This window comes from Monodon monoceros, unplaced genomic scaffold (assembly GCF_005190385.1).
Source record: "Monodon monoceros isolate NGI ecotype Baffin Bay Population unplaced genomic scaffold, NGI_Narwhal_1 Super_Scaffold_6, whole genome shotgun sequence".
In the NCBI taxonomy this organism is placed as follows: domain Eukaryota; kingdom Metazoa; phylum Chordata; class Mammalia; order Artiodactyla; family Monodontidae; genus Monodon; species Monodon monoceros.
The window spans coordinates 24,932,308-24,947,145 of record NW_021703783.1 but is presented as its reverse complement, the minus strand read 5'-3'; the positions used below and the strand labels follow the sequence as shown (position 1 = coordinate 24,947,145).

At 34.7% G+C, this 14,838-nt stretch overlaps 1 protein-coding gene across 1 annotated transcript in view; it reads left to right on the top strand.

Moving 5' to 3' along the window:
• Positions 1 to 14,838, top strand: part of IPO8 (importin 8) — a 70,586-nt gene that overhangs the window by 41,171 nt on the left and 14,577 nt on the right. The window contains exons 20-21 of the mRNA XM_029206328.1: positions 4,359 to 4,454; positions 14,455 to 14,675. Of these exons, the coding sequence (XP_029062161.1) occupies positions 4,359 to 4,454; positions 14,455 to 14,675 (317 nt within the window). The remainder of the gene's footprint in view (positions 1 to 4,358; positions 4,455 to 14,454; positions 14,676 to 14,838) is intronic.

Sequence of the window (14,838 nt, the reverse complement as noted above, 5' to 3'; positions counted from 1 at the left end):
GTAATGGCTACTGTTGTATTTATGCACAAACATGATTGTCTACTATGTTATCTTTGTCACAAGTTAGATTTGGCCCTCTTGGTTATATCTGGGAATCATTGTTGACTAATGCTTTCCTCCTCTTTTAGGTGAATATATGTATCAATATATACATAAATATAAAACTGTATTGCATAGAGATGGCAGATTTTAGAAAGCTCAAATAGCCAGAAACCTAAGTTTGGCCTTGGAGTTGGGAGTAAGATAGCTAGTGTACAACCTATTTTCCTCCCTAGAAGAGATGTGTACCAGACTGTTAAAAGCGCTGAACTGATAATCAGTTTATCTGATGGAGGTCTCAGTTCAGTTATAAAGAGCCTGGGAGATTTTGGGAAGTCACTAAGTTTCATCACATGTAAACAGCAGGAGTAGAATCACGATTTTTGAAGACTCATATTGCTCTGTAATAACCCAGCTTGTTAAGTCATAATCACCTGGCTGTCTTCAGTTTTTTCCTAAGTTATGGAGACAGCTGCTAGTGAGGGAAAGGGGAAGAGAAAGCAAAGGTAGAAAACATAACAATCCTACATGGTCCTTTATAACTCACAGTTGCTCTGTATTATAGCAGATATAGTAAAAGTGACGTTCACAGTGATGTCCTTCTACTTGTCAAGTAGTTAAATATATTTATTTCTGGTCTTATTATTGAACTCTTACTGTACACTGGTATTTCCTAAGCACTTTATACACATGAATTTATTTAATCTTTACAACATTATATCACCTTTTGTTAAAGAGGAGACAGGCATTTCGCATTGTGCCTGAGGTTTAGAAAACTGACCTAGTCACATAGCTGTTATGTGTTGGAGCTAGATTTGAATCCTGGTAATCTGGCTCCAGAGCCCATTTTTTAAGCTACTGTACTATATTTTGTTTCTCTTCCTTTTGTGGGGGGACAAAACCTCAAACCAACAAAACCAGCAAACAAAGAAACCAAGTCAATGCAATTTTGGGAAAAGGGGCTGAGTTTTTTCTTTCTGTATCATATAATCCTATGACATAAGTATATTACTATATTTCTTTTTACAGCTGGGGACTAAGGTACAGAGAATAAATATTGGGTGGGCCAAAAGGTGCGTTTGGTTTTTTCCGTAATATGGCTCTAGTAGCATTTAGTTGTCTTTAACTTCATTTGAAACAATTTTGTTAGATTGTATGTGACAGCTGTCATATCACCATGAGTTTAAAAAAAGACTTATCAAAATTGGTGAATTTTTGTGTAGCCATTTTATATTGAAGATGGAAGAAAAAAAGCAACATTTTTGGCATATTAAACTTTATTATTTCAGGAAAGGTAAAAACGCAACTGAAATGCACAAAAAGATTTGTGCAGTGTTTGGAGAAGGTGCTGTGATTGATCAAACGTGTCAAAAGTGGTTTGTGAAGTTCCGTGCAGGAGATTTCTTGCTGGCCGATGCACCACGGTCAGGTAGACCAGTTGAAGTTGATAGCGATCAAATCAAAACAATAATTGAGAACAATCAACGTTATACCATGTGGGAAATAGCCGACATACTCAAAATATCCAAATCAAGCGTTGAAAATCATTTGCACTAGCTTGGTTATGTGAATTGCTTTGATGTTTGGGTTCCACGTAAGTTAAGTGGAAAAACCTTCTTGACCATATTTCTGCATGCGATTCTCTACTGAAACGTAATGAAACGTTCTGTTTTTAAAACAAATTGTGATGGGCAATGAAAAGTGTATACTGTACAACAATGTGGAACGGAAGAGATTGTGGGGCAAGCAAAATGAACCACCACCAGCGGCACCAAAGGCTGGTCTTCATCCAAAGGAGGTGATGTGTATATGGTGGGATTGGAAGGGAGTCCTCTATTACAAATGTCCCCAACATTTTTGGCACCAGGGGACTGGTTTCGTGGAAGACTGTTTTTCCATGGACCGGGGGCGGGGTGGGGGAATGGTTTTGGGATGATTCAAGCACATTATATTTATTGTGCACTTTATTTCTATTATTATTACATTGTAATAGGTAATGAAATAATTATACAACTTACCATAATGCAGAATCAGTGGGAGCCCTGAGCTTGTTTTCACCTGCCACTCACTGGTAAGGTTTTGATATGAGTCTGCAAGCAATTGATTTATTATGGTCTCTGTGCGGGCAAACCTGTCTGCTAATGATGATCTTTATTTGCAGCCGCTCCCCAGTGCTAGCATCACTGCCCCAGCTCCACCTCAGATCATCAGGCACTAGATTCTCATAAGGGGCCTGCAACCTAGATTCCTTGCATGTGCAGTTCCCAGTAGGGTTCACGCTCCTATGAGAATCTAATGCCACTGCTGATCTGACAGGAGGCGGAGAGTTTAGGCGGTAATGCGAGCGATGGGGAGCGATGGGACCAGTGGACCGCTACTGGTCCGTGGCCTGGGGGGTTGGGGACCCCTGCTCTATTATGATGTCCTTCCAGAAAACCAAACCATTAATTGCAACAAGTACTGCTCCCAGTTAGACCAACTGAAAGCAGCCCTCAACGAAAAGCGTCCAGAATTAGTCAACAGAAAACACATAATCTTTCATCAGGATAACGCAAGAGCACATGTTTCTTTGATGACACGGCAAAAACTTACAGCTTGGCTGAGAAGTTCTGATTCATCTGCTGTATTCACCAGACTTTGCACCTTTGGATTTCCATTTATTTTGGTATTTACAAAATCTCTTAATGGAAAAAATTTCAATTCCCTGGACTGTAAAGGCTGTAAAAGGCACCTGGAATAGTTCTTGGCTCAAAAAGATAAAAAGTTTTGGGAAGATGGAATTATGAAGTTGCCTGAAAAATGGCAGAAGGTAGTGGAACAAAAGGGTGAATACGTTATTCAGTAAAGTTCTTGATGAAAAATGTGTCTTTTATTTTTACTTAAAAAACTGAAGACACTTTTTGGCCCACCCAATAGCGTTTCTAAAAACACAGCTCGTAAATGGTAGAACTAGGATTTAGACCAAAGCGTTCTGGTTCTAGAGCCCACATGTTTAGAATCTAGATCTAGAAACACTGTTCTTGAGGTAGAATTTTAAGTTTATGTAAATAGGGTTGGTTCTTGGTTTTGCTAGCTACCTGCTTATGTTTCAGCTCACTGATCGATCTGTTTTCCAGCTTCTACAATTTTATAGCTGTCTGTTTTTTCCTTTATCTCTGTCTTTGTGGATATATGCCTCTAAAATATCTTTACCTTTATTTTAATGGCCTTTGGGAAGGGATAAAATTGAATGGCGATGTTCAATCTGTCATCTTTATCTGGAATATCTTTTAAATTCAGTTTTCTTAAATTGTATTTGTCTAGGAAATTATCCAGGTCATCTAAGTTTTCAAATATATAAGGAATATAATATTGTTCATAGTATTCTCATTTTTAATCTTTCCTTTATCTGTATTTATGTCTTTCATAATGTTTTAAAATTTTGCTTTCTTTGCTTTTTAAAAATAATTTTGGCAAAATTCTACTTTAGTCTTTTTTTAATGAATCTATTTTTGATTTCTGTTTGTTTTACCTCTTTTTGTTTATATTCCTAATTTCTATCTTACTTTTATTCTCTGGGTTAAGTCTGTTCTTTTTCTTATGTCTTGTGTTTGAACCCTTATTAATTTTTCCATATTTCTTTATTTCGAATATAAGCATGCCTCTACTCTATAAACCTCTCTTCTGGGAACCTTATTATAAGGCTGCCGTATTAGGTGTATGAACATGTGCACTGTATAATTGTTCATATCAGTGAAAATACAGAATTGACATTAGGGCAACAGGCTGGTAAGCTTTGTTATACTCATCTTCTGTAATACTGTATAGTCCTAAATGGTTATAATGTCTATGGAAAGTAGTTCAAATTATGAAGTCCAAATGAGGAAATTAAAAGGTGTGTAATATTAAATTTATGGTTTCATTATGAAAAAATGGGTGCATATAGACAGGAATTCAAAAGGAACAGAAAAACACAGGGTTTATTTAATTGTTTAAGAAGAAGGTTATTTTGTTTTCTTTTGATTTCATTGTATTTTATTGTTTTGATGCATTACATAAAGGGAAGCTTCATTTGTCTAGACAGTTAACTCATATAGCCTATTTTATTAATCCAAAGTTAAATAAGTGAATTATTACACCTTATAAGGAATCAGAGTAGATGAAGAAGATAGATGAACTTCATTTTGAACCTCCTTCTCTGGGTTGGCAAGGTAAACTTATGACTCAAGCAATGCTGAGATTCTAATGGCTGAATTTTTATGTGATATTTACTTCATGTAGACTTGATTAAATTTTTTGCAATTCCTATTTACTGCTGAGTGAAATTTTAATTACTGCAGGTACTATGTGGAGATGCAGGAGAAGATGCAGAATGTCATGCAGCCAAACTTCTTGAAGTCATCATTCTTCAGTGCAAAGGAAGGGGAATTGATCAGGTAATATATGTATAGAAAACATCCTACTTGATGTTTACATTTAAAATGCGCATGTCTGATTGATGTTTATATTGTGATGGAAAATTATAAAGATAGCCTATAGTTTGTGTTTACTGGTAGAAATCCTATGACAAAAATACCCAGTGCAATTTGGCATCATATTTAAGAAATCATTGCTAAATTCAAGTTCACAAAGATTTTCCTCTAAGAGTTTTATGGTTTTACCTCTAACATTTAGGTCTTTAATTCATTTTGAGTTAATTTTTGAATATGGTTTGTGGAAGGGGTGCAAATTCATTATTTTCCACGTGGATATCAAATTGTCTCAGCACCATTTGTTGGAAAAAACCTATTCTTTCCCCATTGAATTATCTTGACACACTTTGTGAAATCAATTGACTGTAAATGTGAGGATATATTTCTGGATTCTCATTCAGATTTAATTAATTTTTTTGTCCTTAATCCAGGACTGCAGTATCTTTATTACTGTAGCTTTGTAGTAAGTTTTGAAATTAGGAAGTTTGTGTCCTCCAATTTTGTTCCTATGTAGGATTGTTTTGGCTATTATGGTCCCTTGAATTTCCATATGAATTTTAGGATTAGCTTGTCAATTTGAGCAAAGAAGCCAACTGGGATTGTGATAAGCATTGTGCTAAATCTGTAGATCACTTTGGGAAGTATTGTCACTTTGAGAATATTTAGTCTTTCAATCCCTGAACATGAGATGTCTTTCCTTTTATTTAGGTCATCTTTAATTTTTTTCAAAAATGTTTTGTAGTTTTCAAGTACAAGTTTCTTTCATTAAAGTCTTCATAAAATATTTCATCCTTTTTAATGCTGTTATAAATGGTATTGTTTTCTTAATTTTATTTTCAAGTTGTTTATTGCCTGTGTTTAGAAATACACTTTTTCTATATTTATGTTGTTTCTTGCAACCTTGCCGAATTGCTTTATTAGTTTTAATAGAGTTTCAGAGAATTTCTTAGGATTTTCTGTACACAAGGTCATCTCATCTGCAGATAGAGTTTTACCTTTCCAACTTGGGTGCTTTTTATTTTATTTTTCTTGCCTAACTGCCTTGGCTAGAACCTTCAGTGCAATGTTGAATGGATGTGGCAAGAGGAGACATTTTGTCTTGTTCCTGAGCTTAGGGGGCGAAGTATTCCTTTCACCATTAAGTCTGATGTAAGCTGTACGTTTTTCATAGATGTCTTTTATCAGATTGAGTGTGTTCCTGTTTATTCGTGGTTTGTTGAGTCTTTTGATCATGAAGTTGTGTTGAATTTTATCAAATGCTTTTTCTGCATCTATTGAGATGATCATGTGGGTTTTGTCCTTTATTCTGTTGATACGGTGTTTTGCTTTAATTGATTTTCAGATGTTAAATCAACCTTGAATTCCTGGTGTAAATCCTTCTTGATCATGGAGTATGATCCTTTTTATATACTTCTAGATTCAGTTAGGTGGTATTTTTTTAAAACTATTTTTGTACCTGTATTTATAAGAGATATTGATCTGTAATTTTTTTTTTCTTGTGGTATCTTTGTCTGGCTTTGGAATCAGAGTTATGCTGGCCTCGTGTGGAATGAGTTGGGAAGTGCTCCCTCCTCTTCTATTTTTTGGAAGAGTTTCTGAAGGTTGGTGTTTTTTAAATGTTAGAATTTAGCAGTGAAGCCATCTTTGCCTGAGCTTTTTTTGTGGGTAGTTTTAAAATTACCAATTCAATCTCATTATTTGTTATAGGTCTACTTGTATTTCTATTTTTTTTTTTTCTTTTTTTGTGGTACGTGGACCTCTCACTGTTGTGGCCTCTCTCGTTGCGGAGCACAGGCTCCAGACACGCAGGCTCAGCGGCCATGGCTCATGGGCCTAGCCACTCCGCGGCATGTGGGATCTTCCCGGACCGGGGCATGAACCCATGTCCCCTGCGTCTGTAGGCGGACTGTCAACCACTGTGCCACCAGGGAAGCCCTCTATTTCTTTTTTTTTTTTTTGCAGTACACGGGCCTCTCACTGTTGTGGCCTCTCCCGTTGTGGAGCACAGGCTCCGGACACGCAGGCTCAGCGGCCATGGCTCACGGGCCTAGCCGCTCCGCGGCATGTGGCATCTTCCCGGACCGGGGCATGAGCCCGCATCCCCTGCATTGGCAGGTGGACTCTCAACCACTGCGCCACCAGGGAAGCCCAAGCCCTCTATTTCTTTTTGAGTTAATGTAGGAGTTTGCATCTTTCTAGGAAGTTGTCCATTTCATGTAAATTAACTAATTAGTTGGCATGCAATTCATAATATTTCTTTTTGTTTTTGTAGGTTGGTAATAATGACCCCGTTTTTTTCCCTGATTTTAGTAACTATTATCTTCTCTTTCTCTCGCTCTCTTATTTCCCCCTTTTGTTAGTTGAGGTAGAGGTTTGTCAATTTTGTTCATCTTTTCAAGGAACCAATTTATGATTTTGTTGTCTGTTTTTTGTTTGCTATTTCATTAGTTTTTGCTCTAATCCTCATAATTTATTCCCTTCTACTTGCTTTGAGTTTAGCTTGATCTTCTTTTTCCAGAGTCTTGAGGTGGAAGTTTAGGTTATTAGATTGAGATATTTCTTCTTTTTTAATATAGAGATTGATAGCTATAAATTTCCCTGCAACCACTGCTTTAGCTACAATCATAAGTTTTGGCATGTGTTCATATTCATTCATCTCAAAATATGTCCTTATTTCCCTTGTGCTTTATTCTGGACCCACTGGTTATTTAGGAGTGTGTTGTTTAATTTCCATATGTTTGTGAATTTACCAGAATTCTTTCTGTTAATGATTTCTAATTTTACTCCATTGTAATTGGAGAACATACTTTGTGTGATTTCATTCCTTTTAAATTTATTGAGGCTTATTTTATGGCCCTGCATATAGTCTGTCCTGGAGATTGTTCCATGTGCACTTGAGAATAATATGTACGTTGCTGTTATTGGGCTGAGTGTTCTATAGATGTTTGTTAGATCTAGTTGGTTTATAATGTTGATTAAGTCTTTTATTTTTTGCTGATCTTCTACCTAATTGTTCTATTCGTTATCAAAAGTGAAGTATTAAATTCTCCAACTGTTATTGAATTATCTAGTTCTCCCTTTATTTCTGTCAGTTGTTGTTTCATGTATTTTAGGGCTCTGTTATGTGTTTGTATGTTTATAATGGTTTTATCTTCCTGATGAATTGACCCTTTTATCATTAAAATTGTCTCTCTTTATCTCTAGTAACACTTTTTGTTTGTTTTGATGTTGTTTTTGTCTAATATTAGTATATCCATTTCAGCTTTCTTATGGTTGCTGTTTGCATGATATATCTTTTTCCATTCTTTTACTTTCAACCTATTTGTATCTTTGAATTGACCCATTCACATTTACTGTTGTTACTTTTACACATAGATTCAATCTGTCATTTTATTTTTTATTTATATGTCTCATGTTTTGTTGTTGTTCTCCTATTCTTTCTTTACTGCTTTCTTTTGAATTAAGTACATATTTTCTAATGTCACATTTTAATTCCTTTAATTTTTTTTCCACTATTTTAAACATTTTTCTTAGTGGCTGCTCTAGGGCTTACCATATATACCTTACCTTATCAGAATATACTTCAGATTGAGATTAACCTAATTTTTAGTGAGATATAGATGCATTACTCTTATATAGCTCTATTCCCTCTCCCCCCTTTTTGTACTACTGCTGTCATATATGTTGCATCTATATATGTTATAAATCCAACAATACACTGTTTGTAATTATTCTATTTGTAATTTTATTTCAAAGAAGCTAAGAAAAAAGGCAACCACGTATATATCTACAGGTATATACTTGTTATATTAGCCTTCTTATTTACCATTTCTCAGTTCTCTTTATTTGTTTGCTGTGGGTTGAAGTTACCATCTGGTGTCATTTCCTTATTCCAGTAGAATCTTGCTTCTACATCCTTTGTATTGTTAATGTTGAATATATTACATTTTATAGTTTCAACAATACAATTACAACATGTTATTTTATGTGATTGCTTTTTAAAACAGTTAAGAAAGTGAAAGAAATACTATTTTTACTATTTTTTATAATTACATAATTACCTTTACTGGAGTGTGTGTGTGTGTGTGTGTGTGTGTGTGTGTGTGTGTGTGTGTGTCTTTCTTTGTCTTTGAATTACCCTCTGGGTCACTTGCTTTCAGCCCGAAGAACTTCCTTTAGTATTTCTTGTAGGATAGGTCTGCTAGCAATGAGTTCTGTTTTTTTTTTTTTTTTCTGAGAATGTCTTTATTTCATCTTCAGTGAGGTTGAGGTCTGAAGGTATTAGTTCTGTTCTAGGCAAGTAGCATTGGGAGTGGAAGATTAGAACAAGATTCATAGTGGGAGTCATTGCAGACATTGCATAGAAAACACCAGAAAAAATAAGACATAAGATGAGGACAGGGAGAAGCCTGTGAGCACAGGTTTACCTTGGAAAATAGATGATCTTTTTCACAGAAACAGAAAGTGTAGATACCAGGAGATGGGAATAGAGTGATATTACTCAAATGGTGACTATCTAATGGTGTCAGTAGGTGTTCATAAAAAAGTGTATTCAATGGTCTGGGGAAAACTGGATAAAACAAAATTCATTTCATTATTGCTTGAATTCTTAGTGCCTTTATCTGGAAATGTGCCTAAAGGAGTGGTTAGTATTCTGTGTTTTCCAAATTAATTAACAGTGGAATCTTTTTGTTTTCCAAACCCAAGGAACATCTATTAACTGTTGTGACAGTGCCGTTTAGATAATGCTGATATAGAGATCTGTCTTGAGGTAGAAATAAGGGATGTGGAAGCTTAAGTCCAATGGCTTTATTTTTGCAGTTAAATAGGAAGAATTGTAGAAAATGAAAAAAGTTGAAATTTCAGTTTGGAGGAGTCTAGTAAGTAGTAAAGAAAAATTGAATAAAAGAATTGCTTTTAGCTGGATAGACTCATTTGAAGTTAGCAAGTAAGAATTTCATATGTAATGTATGTACAGTGGGTTTCTACTCCTAAAACTGGGTTGTTAGAGGGATTGGAAAGTTGGTACCCGAGCATTTCTATATCAGAAAGTTAAGTGAGTTAACTCACTGTCTAATGTTAGTGAAGTTACCATTACTGTGCTGAAGGATTGTAATGCCTTAGAATTAAATTACTCAATATTTCCTGTAAATTGGTAGTTAGATCTAGAGATTTGGTTGGATTCAGTTGTGATTTTTTGGCAAGAATACTTCATAGGTGGTGGTGTGTATTTCTACTAGGGACAGAATGGTTGTCTCTCATCTTATGATCTTAGTGCTGTTGGTGATGATAGTCTAATTCTGTCATTCCTTCTTCATTTATGAGTGGAATTACTTCTATGAAGAGAAATGTTTTCTCATCAATTATTAGATTACTCTGAGGAATAGTTTGAGTATTTGCCTTTATTTGTCATGATTGAGACAATATGTTGTTTCCTTATGCTCCATCTTTGGAGCATCCTCCAAAGATGACCAGTGAGGTGTTTTTTATTTTTTGGCTTTTTAGTATTATTTGACCTTATAGATTCAAATTTATTTGATACACATCAAATATATTCAGTATATTTAAGGTGTACAAAGTTCTTTCAACTTAGGCCAGTGGGAGCCTCTTGAGTTTGCCATATGAGTGCTTTTGACCTGACTCTCATAACCTTTGGAAGTTTTCTGCTATCTGGTGTGATTAGATGTTCCAGTTTCATCTTGTACATTTCCTGCCCTACCCTGGGAAATGGTATTCCAAGACTGCACAAGGGATATTCCTTGCTATTGAGTAGGTCTTTATTTCCACAAAAGAGAACCAGGAAATACATATTATATTATCTTAAGATTAATGCATCATTAGTAGACACAGATATTTCCAGTTCAAATTTCAGACTACATTATTTTTACTTAACCTAATTGATCCTAATCAGTATCTCCCACACCCAAAATCCTGGTCTCATCATAATTACTCACTTACTTTACCCCACTAATATGTATATATTATCACCAACATATGATCACTATTAAGTTTAAGATCTTTTAGTAGCTCCTTCTATCTCAAGGGTATATTCATATGCTAGGGATATTTATAGCCAAACAAGTCAAATCATAAATTTTAAAGTAATTTAACATAATCCCTGTTTGATTTTTTTTTTGTTTTGTTTCATTATTTATTTCATTTTATTTTAACTTTTAGGGATTGCTTAAATTTTTTGTGAATATAACATATGCAAAGTCTAAAGTCTAATTTACAAAACAAGGTATATTCAGGGAAATCTAGCTTCCATTCCTGTCCCCTCTACCATTACTTTCTTTCCCCATTTCTACTCTCCCCCCACCCCCCAGTTTTTAGTTCATCCTTTCATTTAAAAACAAAAAGCAAATAGTTATATCCATTCTCTCCTCACCTTCTTAAACAGTAGCATACTAAACATATTTTTTTCCATCTTGCCTTCTTCACTTAATAATATATCTTGCAGATCACTCCATAGTGGTATATGGAGGTATTCTGCATAATCAATCCCCATAATTGACTTTATTTTAATATAAACGGATAATTTTAGTTTTACTAATTTTGAAACCTCAGAGTTTCTTTGTATTCTTAATGGCTCTGCATGTAATAGTAGATATTTGTTAAAATGAAGCTTTGTTATTAAAACATATCAAAAAGTTTTTCAAACTTAGTTTACATTTTCTTTTGGCTTCATTGATTCACAATAATTATTTAACTGTAGTAATAATTTTTAGTAGAGCCTATGTCCTATATATGCTCTATATCAGAATATGAGACAAAATCAATAGAGTTAATCAGACTAGTCATTTCTTTATAAAAATCTCAATCTTAAAAGTACCACATGTAGTCATGTGTTTTGATGTTATATATTATCCTAAACAAGTCTAGTATTCTGATACTAATGTACTTACAGTTTGGCTTACTAAAGGAAACATATTGAATTTGTCTTAAATTTTTACATGAAACTCTGATTATTTTTTAATAGATTTTATTTTTCAGAGTAGTTATAGACTCTCAGAGAAATTGAGCAGAAGATATAGAGATTTCTCTTGTACCCCTTACCCCACACATGCATAGCCTTCCCCATTATCAACATCTCCGCCAGGGTGGTGCATTGGTTATAACTGATGAACATACTGACACATCATTATCACCCAGAGACCGCAGTTTACACTAGGGTGTACTCTTGGTGTACACACTTTATATGTTTGGACAAATGTATAATGATATGTATCTACCATTATAGTATCATGCAGACCAGTTTCACTACACTGCCCTAAAAACCCTCTGTATTCCACCTATTCATCCCATTCTCCCCTGAAACTTTGATTTTTAAAGTTTAATTTAAAAATGAACTTATATTAAGACCTTAGAATTTTATTTTACACAAATCATTTTTAAAAATTGAACTATAGTTGCTGTACAATATTGTATAAGTCACAGGTGTGCAATATAGTGATTCACAATTTTTAAAGGTTATACTCCATTTGTAGTTATTATAAAATATTGGTTATATTTCCCATGTTGTACAGTATATCCTTGTAGCTTATTTTATACCTAATAATTTGTACCTCTTACTCCTCTACCCCTATATTGCACCTCCCCCTTCCCTCTCCCTGCTGGTAACCCCTAGTTTGTTCTCTATATCTGTGAGTCTACTTCTTTTTTGTGATATTCACTAGTTTGTTGTATTTTTTAGATTCCACATGTAAGTGATATCATACAGTTTTTATCTTTCTCTGTCTGACTGATTTCACTTAGCATAATGCCCTCCAAGTCCATCCATGTTGCTGCAAATGGCAAAATTTCATTCTTTATTATAGCTGAGTAGTATTTCATTGTGTATATATACCACATCTTCTTTTTTTACATCTTTATTGGAGTATAATTGCTTTACAATGGTGTGTTAGTTTCTGCTTTATAACAAAGTGAATCAGTTATACATATACATATGTTCCCATATCTCTTCCCTCTTGCGTCTCCCTCCCTCACACCCTCCCGATCCCACCCCTCCAGGCGGTCACAAAGCACCGAGCTGATCTCCCTGTGCTATTTGGCTGCTTCCCACTAGCTACCTTACGTTTGGTAGTGTATATATGTCCATGCCTCTCTCTCGCTTTGTCACAGCTTACCCTTCCCCCTCCCCATATCCTCAAGTCCATTCTCTAGTAGGTCTGTGTCTTTATTCCTGTCTTAGCCCTTGGTTCTTCATGACATTTTTTTTTTCTTAAATTCCATATATAGCATATGGTATTTGTCTTTCTCTTTCTGACTTACTTCACTCTGTATGACAGACTCTAGGTCTATCCACCTCATTACAAATAGCTCAATTTCGTTTCTTTCTATGGCTGAGTAATATTCCATTGTATATATGTGCCACATCTTTATCCATTCATCCGATGATGGACACTTACGTTCTTTCCATCTCCGGACTATTGTAGATAGAGCTGCAATGAACATTTTGGTACATGACTCTTTTTGAATTATGGTTTTCTCGGGGTATATGCCCAGTAGTGGGATTGCTGGGTCATATGGTAGTTCTATTTGTAGTTTTTTAAGGAACCTCCATACTGTTCTCTATAGTGGCTGTACCAATTCACATTCCCACAAGCAATGCAAGAGTGTTCCCTTTTTTCCACACCCTCTCCAGCATTTATTATTTCTAGATTTTTTGATGATGGCCATTCTGACTGGTGTGAGAACCACATCTTCTTTATCCATTCATCTGTTGATGGACACTTAGGTTGCTTTCATATCTTGGCAATTGTAAATAATGCTGCTATGAACATTGGGGCACATGTATCTTTTTGAATTAGTGTTTTTGTTTTTGTTTTTTGGATATATACCCAAGTGTGGAATTGCTGGGTCATATGGTAGTAGTATTTTTAGTTTTTTGAGAAACCTCCATCTGTTTTCCACAGTTAGCCCATCCCTTTTAATTGAAAGTAACTGTTAGGAAATATTTCTAATAAAATTAAACAATATTGCACTTTAGAATTGGAGTCATAGGATTTTAATGTATGAAATCCACTATTTTTCTTCAGTCTTTTACTTATACCAACAGGAATTTTCTTTTTCAAAAATTTTATTGAGATATATTTGACATATAAAATTATCTTAATTCCAGGTATACAACATGATTCAGTATTTGTATATACAGTGAAATGATCATGACAATAAGTATAGTTAACATCCATCACCATACGTAGTTAAAAAATTTTTTTTCTTGTGATGAGAGCTTTTAATGTCTACTCGTTCTTAGCAACTTTCAAATGTACAATACAGTATTCTTAAGTTTAGCCACCATGTCGTTCATTACATCCCTATGACTTTTTTAGGAATTTTTTTCTCAAGAGAATTTCTGATCACATCATGCTTATTTTTAGTCTCATTTTGTTTTTTACACTTGACCCTTGAACAATGCAGGAGTTAGAGGCGTTGACCCTCTGCACAGTCAGAAATCCATGTATAACTTACAGTTGGCCCTGTGTATACACGTTTTCTCCCTATCCGCAGATTCAACCAACTGTGGATAGTGTAGTACTGTAGTATTCACTATTGAAAAAACCCTGCATTTAAGTGGATCCATATAGTTCAAACCTGCGTTGTTCAAGGGTCAACTGTATTTCCAATATGATTTATCAAAGAAAAATTCCACCCTAGTCATTTTAACTCAAACATGGAAGTGACTAAGTCTACATTTGGATTATTGCCATCATTTGAGTGTGGACTCTTGTAGAACAATCTTCAACTAAATGTAATCTTCACATAAAATGGAAGGAGACGTTTTGGCACTACTGTAGGACCTCTTTTTGGCCATTTAAGCTCTCTGGGTTTAATAATTCTAAAAATGATTTAAACAAGCAAACGTTTCACTGTCATTAAGAGTATCTGATTTATTGATAACACTTTACCAACATTCAGCTTTCTATAAAAGTTACTTGATTTCTCTTTTTCTTTTTTCCTCTAGTGCATTCCACTCTTTGTTCAACTTGTTTTGGAGAGATTAACCCGAGGAGTCAAAACTAGTGAGCTTCGTACTATGTGTCTTCAGGTTGCAATTGCTGCCTTGTACTACAACCCTGATTTGCTGCTACATACTTTAGAACGAATTCAGTTGCCTCACAACCCTGGACCTGTAACTGTACAGTTTATAAATCAGTGGATGAATGATACAGATTGTTTTCTTGGGTATGTATGTGTCTTTTCGATTTTACACTACATTTCTATTCTGGAAAGTTGACTTTTTAATATGTACATATAATAGCATATAAAGAAAGAATTTTTATATCTTAAGAATCATTATTATTTTTTATTTATTTTTGGCTGCTTCGCTGCTGCACGCAGGCTTTCT